The sequence below is a fragment of the Archocentrus centrarchus genome, chromosome 11, assembly GCF_007364275.1.
Source record: "Archocentrus centrarchus isolate MPI-CPG fArcCen1 chromosome 11, fArcCen1, whole genome shotgun sequence".
Classification (NCBI taxonomy): Eukaryota; Metazoa; Chordata; class Actinopteri; order Cichliformes; family Cichlidae; genus Archocentrus; species Archocentrus centrarchus.
In genome coordinates, this window is record NC_044356.1 from 14,628,208 (window position 1) to 14,640,299 (window position 12,092).

At 40.9% G+C, this 12,092-nt stretch overlaps 1 protein-coding gene and 1 long non-coding RNA gene across 3 annotated transcripts; one reads left to right on the plus strand and one right to left on the minus strand.

Annotated features, from left to right (window-relative positions):
* Nucleotides 1–65: 65 nt before the first annotated feature.
* LOC115787647 (uncharacterized) lies at nucleotides 66–1,747 on the minus strand. Its single transcript, XM_030740409.1, has 3 exons — nucleotides 721–1,747; nucleotides 408–626; nucleotides 66–331 (listed from the first exon to the last, which is right to left on the minus strand). The coding sequence occupies exons 1-3, from the start codon at nucleotides 1,566–1,568 to the stop codon at nucleotides 124–126; spliced, it is 1,275 nt and encodes a 424-aa protein (XP_030596269.1). The 5' UTR covers nucleotides 1,569–1,747; the 3' UTR covers nucleotides 66–123.
* A 4,739-nt stretch (nucleotides 1,748–6,486) lies between these two features.
* LOC115787682 (uncharacterized) lies at nucleotides 6,487–11,043 on the plus strand. 2 transcript variants are annotated; one of them, XR_004020536.1, is made up of 3 exons: nucleotides 6,487–6,703; nucleotides 7,504–7,605; nucleotides 10,801–11,043. It is a non-coding gene; the product is annotated as an uncharacterized LOC115787682 (long non-coding RNA). The 2 variants fall into 2 exon arrangements; XR_004020535.1 differs by having other exon boundaries at nucleotides 7,529–7,605.
* The last annotated feature ends 1,049 nt before the right edge of the window (nucleotides 11,044–12,092 follow it).

Sequence of the window (12,092 nt, forward strand, 5' to 3'; positions counted from 1 at the left end):
TCCCCTCAGACAGCATTTGGACAATTGTTTTTCATTCATTTATTTCCAAATTTTAAATACTGAAACTGTGGGTGACAAGTTGTGTACATGTTCCACCATCATTACAATAAACTTCCCTTCAATTCATAGCTGAGCAATTTCTTTTAGTTTCAGATATAGTTCAGTTGAAGACTGCCACTGTTCTGGCTTCTGTAAATGATTGTGCTCCACTGCAAAGTCCAAGTATTCTTGCATGTTTGGGTCCCCACATGGAGCTCTTGTCAGATGAACGTCAGGAAAGGCATCCAGTTCAGTCATTTCGATTTTAAATCCACAGTCTCTGGAGCCAAACCTATATTACAGAGAAGATATGATTACATTTAAATTTATGATAAAATGGAAAATACCATCTATCACCAAAGTATTACCTGTGTGGTAAGTAGTAGAGCTCATTTGGCACTCCTCCTGGACATGATGCTGTTCTGGAGGGGCGGATCCTGTGACTGTTCCACAGTCTCATACACTCATCCAAGTCCCTCTGAATAACATCACCAAAGCAATATCTCAGCAGACACTGATGCTCGTGACTCCCATTTAAGTATCCAGCTTCTCTAAGGTCTGCAAATAGCTCCATCCAGAACTGACACCTATAAAAAAATCAGTAATATAGTGTTATAATTTTCATATCCATGTTTAAACGATGGTCACTCAAAATGAATTTAAAGTATGAATACCACTTACCTTCCCTTTCTGAATATGGACCACCAGGACTCAATCCTCTGGTTGGTTGTGGATGAGCCATACATGTGGCTGGACGCTCCAGAGTAGTAGTCATTGTGGTGGTGGCGTAGCGTGCACTGAATTGCGGCCATGGTCCCGTTCTCCGTGCCGCAATCGGTTCTCAGTCTCATGGGGATGACACCGAGGTTTCGCACACATGACAGGAAATAGTGAGCGATCACAGATGGGTCATTATTTGTTGCGCCACATATAAGCCACAGTACTTTACGGGAAAATCCATCGATGCACCCTGAAAGTGCCAGACCGAATGGCTTGAGTTTATCATAACCATCCACGTGCCACATATAGTTCGGTCCCATGGAGTGGTAGGTTCTTCTTATAAACCTTCTGCGTTCTCTCCTCTCGCACCCTTGAGGATTAAGCTCCCGGAGCAAATTCATTACATGATCCCTCCTCACTCGCAGATTGTACTTTTGTCTGAGTACCTGCCACATCATGCGGTAGCCAAACAGCTGTCCAGGTCCACGAAGTTCCACTCGTATTGCTCTAGTTATGACGTCGGTAGAGGACAAATCCTTTCTGCGATATAACCCGGCATCATTCAGTTTGCTTTTCAGCGACCTTAAGCTGATGTGTACACCGTGTAAACATGCCATCATGTCTACGATTACAGCGTATGAGTGACCCTCATTAAAATATCGTATGCACTGCTGCAGCATATCTGGTCGTTCTGTCTGTTCTGTGCCGTTTAAAAACTCTAAGGACCGTCCACAAGAAAAACAAAACCGCGTTAATCTACTCATATGTGCCCCGCAAAACGGGCAAAACGCCACTCGACTGCTGTCCATCTTGGGTTGAAATGCCCGCTTCCGTTATCACTTCCGGGTCAGCCTTGGAGTTAGTACCTACCCTTTCCGGTTGATTTTGCCACTTGTAAAAGTGTTTCGAGTGATGTTAATTTGTTTTCTGAAATGTTAATTTGTTTTCTGAAATGTTAATTTCTTCTGAACTTGTAAAAGTGTTTCTCGTATTGTTAATTTGTTTTCTAAAATGTGATTTTGTTTCTAAAATGTAAATTTGTTTTGCCACTTGTAAAAGTGTTTCAGATTTTGTAATTTTGATTTGCACCTCCCGGCCACCGTACTTGTGTATTGAAATTGGAGTCCCAGTTAAGACAGTGGAAGTCACAATTTCAGAATGATAGAAGGGACAAAGATGAATTCCAAATATGTATTTGAAAAAGACTTCAGATTAAACACACTGGCAATATAGAACATTCATGCATGAACAGTGATATTTAAATCTAGACATGGCTCAAAGTCATATCATAGAAAATTGTCAATATTCAAATATCTTGCTTTTATAAAGCAGTAACAAGGAACACAATATTTTTAACATGGGGACTTATTTCAGACACAGAACACAATTCCAGGGTGAGCTCTTGTGGGTTACAGGTGCGTCCCTCAGAGCCCCACCTTGGATCGTCCCCAGATGGTATAGTAACATGTACTGTGGCAAAGGTATAGTAGAGATAAAATGTCCTTACAAGTACCAGGAGGGTCTTCAGGGAAGTACAGAAGATAAACAGTTCTGTCGGGACAAGTCATTAGTGTTGAAACACTCACACCCTTACTACTACCAGATTCAGCTCCACATGGTGTGGACGACAAAAGAGTTTGTTGTGCAGCGTATCCTAAGAGATCAAGAACTTCTGCAGGAGACCTTACCAAAAGCACAAAAAGTCTTCACCTCGTGTGTTGCCAGAACTACTGACAAGAAGATACGACCCAGCCTTGGAGATGCAGAGGGCGTGCAAACTCTGTGGAAGGCCTGATTTTGGCAAAACAATCGACTGTGTCAGTTGCAGCAGCCACTTTCACTACAGCTGTGTACAGATCAGACGGAGGCCAGCAACATGGTTGTGTCAGGAATGTGTTGAGGCCTGAATGTCTTCATTGATTATATCAAAAATGTAATTTAATCTGTGACCTTTTCCTTATATTTAAGCTGTTTGTTATTATTACTCTTTGTACTTAGATACACCTCACTTCAACAAGACATATTTAAACTTTCTTTTCAAAATAATAATACATGCCCATTATAGATATTTTACTATTCTAGTCGGACTGATGGATACCTGTAAATAGTTTTGAGCAAAGTCATAGATCTCATTTGGTATCTCATTTTGGAATTAAAGTCTGTGTTTATACCACTACAAACAAAAGTGATATTGCACTGTCTAGTTGTCTGTGAATGTGTATGGAGATTGTCCTTATAAACATTAGTTAGCAGCTAATGTTGAAACTTTCTAATTGTGTTCTCAAACCATAACACCTTATTCATGAATACAATGACACATTCAGACAATATGCATCATTTGAAAAGTTTTAGGGTTACAGTTATTTTTTTTCTTTGTTCTGCTGATTAGTTTCTAGGTTAATTGATTGGTGGTTTGGTCTCTAACATGTCAGAAAATTGTAAAAAAAAAAAGAAAAAAAAGTTTTGTTCTGTGCACAATCCAAAGATAGGTTACTGTCACACAGGAGGAAAGAAGCAAATTTTTCAAATTGTATATTTATTTAATAATAACTAATGGATTCATAGTTGCAGATTGAAATAATTTTGAGAGGAAAACCAAAACAATGTTACATGTTCAAACTATTAACAATGCAGTGCTGTATGTGAAATCACAATAAATCATAGAATGCACTCATTTTTTGGCTTTTTTGGGAACAACACTCTTGCAGAGGTTTGTGAGAGTGCCACACACAGTCACAACATCATCTAAAATGTTAACTTGAGACACTGGAATTACTGTTTGCAGAATCTTAAAGTTCTTCCACCGTCCTATTACTCCTTCCACGTGTATCCTGACTCAAGATAGTTGTCTTGATGAATCCACTTCATGTGCAGAGAGTTGCTTTTTTACTTTTGTGAAATTAGGTATACGAAGAGTGGCACCATGAGCCGCGAGTTCATCTCGGATTAGAAATCCTCTGTCGGCCAGAATCTCATCACTGGGTTCCAAAAGTTCCAAAAACCCTGACTCCTTTGTTATCTGCTTGTCTGAAACCCGCTCACCCCAACCAGGTGACAGAAATAAAATAGCTGCAGCTGGAGTAATGCCAATCAAATATTTAATGGTGTTGTTGTCTTTATAATTTGACCATGTCTGGGCCCTGGCAGTCAGATTACTGGGTCTAGCAATGAAAATTTCAGTGCAATCTATGATGCATCTGCATCTTTTGAGGTTTCTCTTGAAGATTTTTGGCATGTTCTTTGATAAGGCCCCCTTACTTGGCCATTTAATGAGTGGCCTGAGTATTATGGACATGGCAGGTAACCAGCTTCTACAAATATTTGATATGGTGGTTTTTGATACCTTAAATCTATAGGCTAAATCAATATTACTTAGGCCCAGTCTTAATTTCATTAGCGCAACCAATAGATGATCATGTAGAGTGAGTTTATGGCTAATTCTTTCTACACTATCTGTTATTTTTGCAAACAGCCATTCAAAGATAATGGAGGTAAGTCTTGTAAAAAAAAAAAAAAAACATTCCTGATGATTTTAATATAGTTTTTTATTTTTTCTCTCACACACATTTCGGGCCTCTCTCTCTGGAGTTTTTTTTTTCTTTTTTTTTTTTCTTCAGCTCTCAGCGGAGATGGTCGCACTTTTCTTCTCTCCCCAGCCTTCCTTTTTCCCCTGCTTTGCTGCTTTAGAGCCTCTCTTCACACAACTTCCGAACTGGAATTTATAATTATGGATCTGGTCAGCTGGTCTCTCACAGCCATTGTTTTGATCAAATTTTCACCATGAGGAGACTGGGGGAAGGAGAACTCTATTCCCTCTTATCAATTGACATTCCAGCTGACTACGTTATGGATTCCTGTGTGGCGTGGAAGATGACATGCCTGGCCGTATTGTCAATAGAGGACACACACATTTGACTTATTGACACTGGGGTTTCTCTGAATTGGACCTGGAGATACCTGGCTTGTCGTTGCAATTAAGGAAGTCTAGGCAGCTGTCTGGCCTTGGTAAGGCTGCTTATAGAATAGAATAGAATAGAATGCCTTTATTGTCATTATACAGGATGTACAATGAGATTGGAGGGCCACTCCTGTTCAGTGCCATGTAACAGAAAATCAAACTCTCTAAAATAAAAATATTATAATCTAGTATGATCAATATAATCAAGAGATATACAGAAATAAACAATGTGTAAAATATACAAAAAATAGAATGTATAAAAATATATACATACATTGGTGCATCTGTACATTGTAAGAAAAGTAAATATGTGTATACATATAATAATGAAGATGATGAATATTGCACTTGGTGAATGAATATTGCACTAGTGAATGAATACTGGATATTACACAATATAGGAATGTCAGATATTGTTCAGTATGAATAATATAATATTGCACAGTTACAGTGGGTGAGTGTGTGAGTTCAGGGTGGTGATTGCTCTGGCGAAGAAACTGTTCTTGAGTCTGTTTGTTATGACGGGACCTTGTCACTGGGACCTGAGACAGAATTTTTTTCCACTGCATGCAAATGTGGTGTGAACGACAATAAAGAATCCTTGAATACTCAGCCACTGCCTCTCCAGCATCCACCTGCCTGCCCTACGAATCATGCCAGTTTGCTCTCACCACAACCACTGGATCCTGGAAACATCCCGCCAGCCCAAACCCCAACAAGGTCCCCCCAAGGCCATCCTGTCCGAGACCCACCGACTCTCTGTGCATTGCCAGACAAACATTCTATGCTACCACCTTGCTTTCTCTCCCACTTATCATTTTTTGTACTTCCACAAACGAGAACTGTCTTATCTGCTCCTTGAGTCAACCTCCATCACAGATTTGTTCCTTTTCTGTGGAATCCTAGAGTAAATTGTGATGAGACTCTGCACACATACAGAGGTGGTCAGCTAGATTCATAATCAGCTGGGAATTTCACGTCAACTTCATGTGCTGATTTTTTATGAATTTTTTTATTTTGATATTTTCCAAATTGAACAAACCTTGGTGATTTTTGTGCAGATTTGGTCTTTAATTTAAGTGGAGTCCTTAACTTGCCTTAGCTGAAATTTCACAGCCAGGTAGAGTGGATAAGGCAGAAGCTGAATCTACAGAAAATTTTTATGTCAGCTATTAATGATAAGCTTTAATGGCCTTATAAAAAATATAACCACACTGGACTGAGTTCATTAAATAGGCTCAGAATTGTCAATTTATAATTACAATTGTACAGTCCTATAACTTGACCCTGGGTTTATTTCTCGTGATTTTCTGCATGAATATTAGCCACATCCATCCATCCATCCATCCTATTGCGCTTTTTCTGTTAAGGGTTGTCAGGCTGGAGCCTGTTGCAGATGTCTGCAAAATCAGCTGTGCAGGCCATGATAAGGACTTGAATAAATTTGTAATGACAGCGAATCAAATTTCACACGACTAAGGAACACATCTTTATTGAGGAAAAATATAGCACTTCTGGGACTGTACTTCTCTTAATTTCGCCAAAACAACACACACACACACACACACACACACACACACACACACACACACACACACACACACACACACACACACACACACACACACACACACACACACCACAACTTTGTCTTAAAATGCATAATTTAATAAATGTTATTTTTATATGTCATAGTGTTTTACAGAACGAGAACACATATATAAATCAAAAGCAACTACAGGTTATTTTTGTTCCGCTGTACAGAAATTGGCAACGAAGGACGAGCATTACCATAAAGCTTAGGGTAGAAGCGCAAGAAAATTTACGCGACGGCTGATCTGCGGCTGGCTTGACCGCGGCTCACAATTGACGGCTCACTTGACCGCAGTTGTTCCTCAGTTCTGGTCCTCCGGAGAGGACCCGGCCCGCCCACGGACAGAGGCTCTCGCACAGAAAGCAGGGAGTGGACGGCAGCGCTTCTCTACGGTAAGAAGTGTAAACTATTATGTTAAATGTGCTTCATTCATAGCGTTACCTGTTCAGTAAACTTGTCCTGGTAGGAAATCATGAAAGTAACTGCTTTATTTGTTGTTTTTATTCAGAAATTTGAGATTTTGCCGGTGGGGTTAGCTTATAGCACATTAGCTATCCTCATATTAGCTAAGCTAGATGGAACCTCTGAGTTTAAAAGTTCAAAAAGCCCCTCAGGGATTTATTTCACAGGGGCAGTTTAGGTGGATGTCTCGGTAGTTGATGTCATACCGGGCCATGTGTGTGATTTGTGAAACCTTTATCTGATTTGTGAAACTTCAATAAAAGGCCATTTCAGCACCTTTTTTGCCATCTGGATCACACTAGAACTGATCCACCTCCAAAACTACAATGCTTGTGTGGCCCGCGCACTTTTCAGCGTTGCCGCACACTGTCAACAGGAAAATATTAAGATAAGAAGCCTAAACAAGAAGAAACTTGAGAGGATTTTTTTTTTAAAATGCACATTTCCCCTATTGATTTGTTTTCCTGTGGGATTTTCACACTGCAGACAAATTCAGTGAACTAAAAAGTATTCATTTTTCAGGATTTCTTCTCTCACCTCTGTTACTTTTGCCAGGAGAGGCAGAAGTTGGAGAGAAAGACTTCTTTTCTTTGGAGACAGTGTGTTTGTGTAAATTAGTGTTTGGATTATGAGAGAGTTTTCTTGCAGCTGTATCAGGAGCTTAGCGTGTTTGTTTAACTTCTGTGGACGAGAACTTCACTGCTTGTGATGCGTGGTTGTGAAGCTGCAGGTTGCCTGTCTGTCCTTGACGCCAGCAGACACAGGGAGGGAGAGACATGCGTTTCCATGGCGACAAGTGGCTGTAGCCCCTTCCCCATGTGCTGGGAGAGAGGTATGAATGAAATCTTCTTTATGCATTCACTCAGAAATGTACACAAGTAACATGAAGGCCACTCCTCACAGTGTGACATCTGACTCCATGGGAACTGAACTGGTATACAGCCAAAGCTGTGTGTGTGTTTGTTTGTGTGTGTGAGTGTATGTGAGAGAGAGAGAGAGAGAGAGAGCTTAACAGGGTTTTGATTTGTTGACGTTAAAGTCATCATCATTTGGGACTGGCAGATCAAGTTGGGATCACATTTTCCTACTGTAATTTATCACTCAACATCTTTCTAGTCTCTCTTTCAGTTATCTCTCTCTCTGTGTGTGTGCATGCGTGTCTGTGCACGCTCTCTCAGGTGTAATTACCTGCTAGCACATATCCATTTTCCTTTTAAATGGATGGGGAGAAGAGGAGCACAGGAAGAAAGGGAAGCAGAAAAATGGAGCATGAAAGAGGTCTCGCTATCTTTCTCTCAGTACCACGATGACAGCCACAAGTACACACACGCGCGCGCGCACACACACACACACACACACACACACACACACACACACATGGAGAAGGTAGTTCTTCTCAGGCATTTCCAAATGGCGTTAATATGAAATTCCAGGAAGTGTGTCTATGTCAGGACGACTTATTCAGGAAAAATGGTGGCCTGCGATCCATTGTCTTCTCTGTGGTATAGGCACGGGTGCTTACATAATGAGCCTTGACCTTGACAGCAACTCTCTCTTTATTTCTCTCTCTGGTATCTTATTGTTCATTGTATTGTATCTCAGTGGAAACACAACACACGAAGAATAGATACTTGCAGTACAAAGTTTGCATCACGAAGGACGGGAAGGTCTAAGGAGTAAATGGGAACAAACAGGTTACAAGTGTTCCACATCTAAAGTTCAACAGGAGAGAAAAAGTGAAACAGCAGTGACTTGACTGAAAAATGACAAGTCATCGTCATTTGATTGGACAAAGTGTGCAGATGACAATTTTTGGACACTGTTAAATTTCAGCGATCATACATATATTGACATCAGTTTAGAAAATAATTTCCAAAGTAATCAGTGTATATGGATATTATTTATGGCCCTGCTTTGGCTGTAAGCAGACTACATTTCTTAAAGTAACAGGTGGAGCGTGTTGTGTTCAGGTGCTAAAAGTGCTTGTCTCTGTGTGTCTTGGCTAGTAGTAAACTGAGCATTGTTCTAATTAACATACACTCACTGAACACTAGTTCCAGGTTGGACCTCCTTTTGCCTTCAGAACTGTCTTAACTTTTCATTGCATTGACTCAACAAGATTGTGGTCCATATTGACATGATAGCATCACGCAGTTGCTGCAGATTTGTTGGCTGTACATCCATGATGGGAATCTCCCATTTCACCACATCCCAAAGGTGCTCTATTGGATTGTGATCTGATGACGGTGGAGGCTGTTGGAGTACAGTGAACTCATTGTCATGTTCAAGAAACCAGTTTGAGATCATTTGAGCTTTGTGGCATGGCGTGTTATCCTGTTGGAAGCAGCCCTCAGAAGATGGGTACACTGTGGTCATAAAGGGATATACATGGCCAGCAAGGTAACCTGTAGTGTCTAAATGATGCTCAGTTGGTTCTAATGCCGCATTTCCATTAGTACTTAGCGCAGGTCGACTCAACTCGGCACGACTCGCCACGGTCTTGTTTTGTTTCCATTGCAGTGGAGTACCACCTCAATGTGGGTGGAGTTGATATAGCAAGGCGGGCAGTAGTCTCTTGACGTAATTTGTATGTGACTCAAAACATAACACAACAATGGATGAGATTGAGGCAAAGCTAACATAGCTAAGGCCAATTTACTATCATCATCGTGCATAAGTCCCTGTACGATGTTCTAATGGATGAAGGTTATTGTTAAGTATTAACCCTATACTGCTGAACACGTCATAATCAACTCAGTGTATTTCAAAAGTGCTGCCGTTCGTGTACTTCCAGCAACAATTACCGTAATAACCCTATGGTGGGTGTGAAGTGCAGTTTCTTAGCTTTCAGAAACCATTTGAATTTTTCCAATAGGACAAACTGTTGCGTAATTACGGCAATTCAAAGTTCCTTTGATCAGCTGCCTCAGCGCTCAGTGTTAACCAGCTGTTCACGGCTAGTAATGGCAGGTAATGGGTGCTTCAGCGGCGATCGCCCAGCAGTATAGGGTTAAAATATGTACGCTGTGTGCACGTTTCAGATGGCTCTGTTGTTGCAAAACTACTGCTGCAAACGGTCGGTCTAGGCATTCAACCGAGCCTCCCAGTGGTTACACCAGATTCTGACTTTTCCATTTGATTGTTGCAGCAGAAATTGGGACTCATCAGACCAGGCAATGTTTTTTCAGTCTTCTCTTGTCCAATTTTGTTGAGCCTGTGTAAACTGTAGCCTCAGATTTCTGTTCTTAACTGCCAGGAGTGGCACTTGGTAAGCTGCTGTAGCCCATCTGCTTTTTAAGGTTCAATATGTTGTGCATTCAGAGGTACTCTTCTGTACATCTTAGTTGTAACAAGTGATTGAGTTATCCTTGCCTTCCTATCAACTTTAAGTAGTCTGGCCATTCTCCTCTAACATCAGCAAGGTATTTTCATGCAGAAAACTGCTGCTTACAGGATATTTTCTCTTTTTCAGACTTTAAACCCTAGAGATGTTTGTGTGGGAAAATCAATAGATCAGCAAAAATACTCAGACCAGCCTGTTCAGCACCAACAATCATGCCACATTCAAAGTCACTTAAATCACCTTTCTTCCCCATCTGATGCTCAGTTTGAACTTCAGCAGGGCATCTTGACCTTGTCAACATGCTTAAATTCATTGAGTTGTTGCCATGTGATTGGCTGATCAGAAATTTGCAATAACAAGCAACTGAGCAGCTGTACAAAGTGGGCAGCAAGTGTACTTAAAATCAGGCTCACACAAATTTGTGTTCTTACTGTATTAGGCTGATTACTGCACAAGTAACTACTGTGATGCAAGTACCCCTGATTGGGAGTATGAAACGGGACTAAATGGTAGACAATTTCATTGAAAGAATAATTATTCTGTTATAACACACACAAAAAACTTTTTTTATGGAAGCAATAGTAAAGATTTGCTAAAACGATAACAGGATGGGTTCAATTTAAGAATTCTCTCCCCCACCCCCTATTTTATTAAGCTCTGATTTTTCTCTCTTCTGCCTTACAGAATATGACAGACACCTAGCAGCGACAGTGTCTGCAGGGAAAACCATGGCAACAGCCTACCTGGACCCCAACCTGAATCATACCCTCCTAGGAGGGGCCAAGTCGCGGCTGAGTGCAGGGGGATCAGACCGAACCATGGCCGGCTCCGTGGACAGGGTTCTGAAAGTCTTCCATCACTTTGAGACCAACTGTGAAAACAGCTGCTGGTCTTCCAATATCAGATATGGAGATGCAACTGATGTCAGGGTGAGATGCTCTTTGTATGGTGTCTCAATTTTAGGGATAAGTAAAGATTAAATGCAACCCACAACAGCTCACCTCACATAGTAGTTTTGTCTCATGGGATTTATTGAGAGTAAGAAAATATACAGTGCCAGGTTTATTTAATTGGATCTCAACATTATAATCTTCTCAGTGATAATCTTTAGTGCCATAACTCTCCCAAAATGTGACAGTTCTCACCCAGCAATTCTTTTAAAGTCGCTACATCTCCACATTAAAAAAGCACATTGAGATGGTTTGGGCATCTGACTAGACCAGGGATGGCCAACTCCAGGCCTCGAGGGCCAGTGTCCTGCAGGTTTTAGATGTGTCCCTGATCCAACACACCTGAATCAAATGGCTGAATTACCTCCTCAGTATGCAGTCAAGTTCTCCAGAGTCCTGCTAATGACTTCTGTATTTGACTCAGGTGTGTTGAAGCAGAGACACATCTAAAACCTGCAGGACACCGGGCCATGAGGCCTGGATTTGAGAACCACCCTAAAGGAAGCAGCTGAAAGAGAAAATAATTCATGACAGTTTTAGTCACTTCTCAGATTATAATTTTAACATTACGTTTTTATAGGATTAACAAGAGTATGCAAAATCAATGGTTTCCAACCATTATCAAAAGTACTCTTCCTTTGAAACTTTGAGTACATTTTGCTGGTACTACCGTATTTTTCGGACTATAAGCCGCTACTTTTTTCCCACGTTTTGAACCATGCGGCTTATAGCCCGGTGCGGCGTTTCTGTGGATTTTTCTTTAACCACCAGGGGGCTCTTTAGCAGGATATGAATCATGGGACGTCAAAGTTGGAAATCAAAGAAGAAAGCGCCAACAAGTGCTAGCAGCAGGCACAAAAGAGATTTTTTTCAAACTCCCTCATCATGGAAACCACAAAAAGAACTTCCTATGATGCCGCTTTTAAGTTGAGGGCTATCGACCTGGCACTACAGGAGGGAAATAGAGCCGCTGCACGTAAGCTCGGCGTGAACGAATCAATGGTGAATTGACTTCTTATAACTCAA

What these genes read in the sequence shown, in the direction of transcription:
- LOC115787647 (XM_030740409.1), bottom strand. Translation starts at nt 1,568, where the DNA reads ATGGACAGCAGTCGAGTGGCGTTTTGCCCGTTTTGCGGGGCACATATG. An exon ending in TCCATATTCAGAAAGGGAAG is followed by an intron (nt 627 to 720) that starts GTAAGTGGTATT and finishes ATTTTTTTATAG; the next exon opens with GTGTCAGTTCTGGATGGAGC. An exon ending in CTCTACTACTTACCACACAG is followed by an intron (nt 332 to 407) that starts GTAATACTTTGG and finishes TCTGTAATATAG; the next exon opens with GTTTGGCTCCAGAGACTGTG.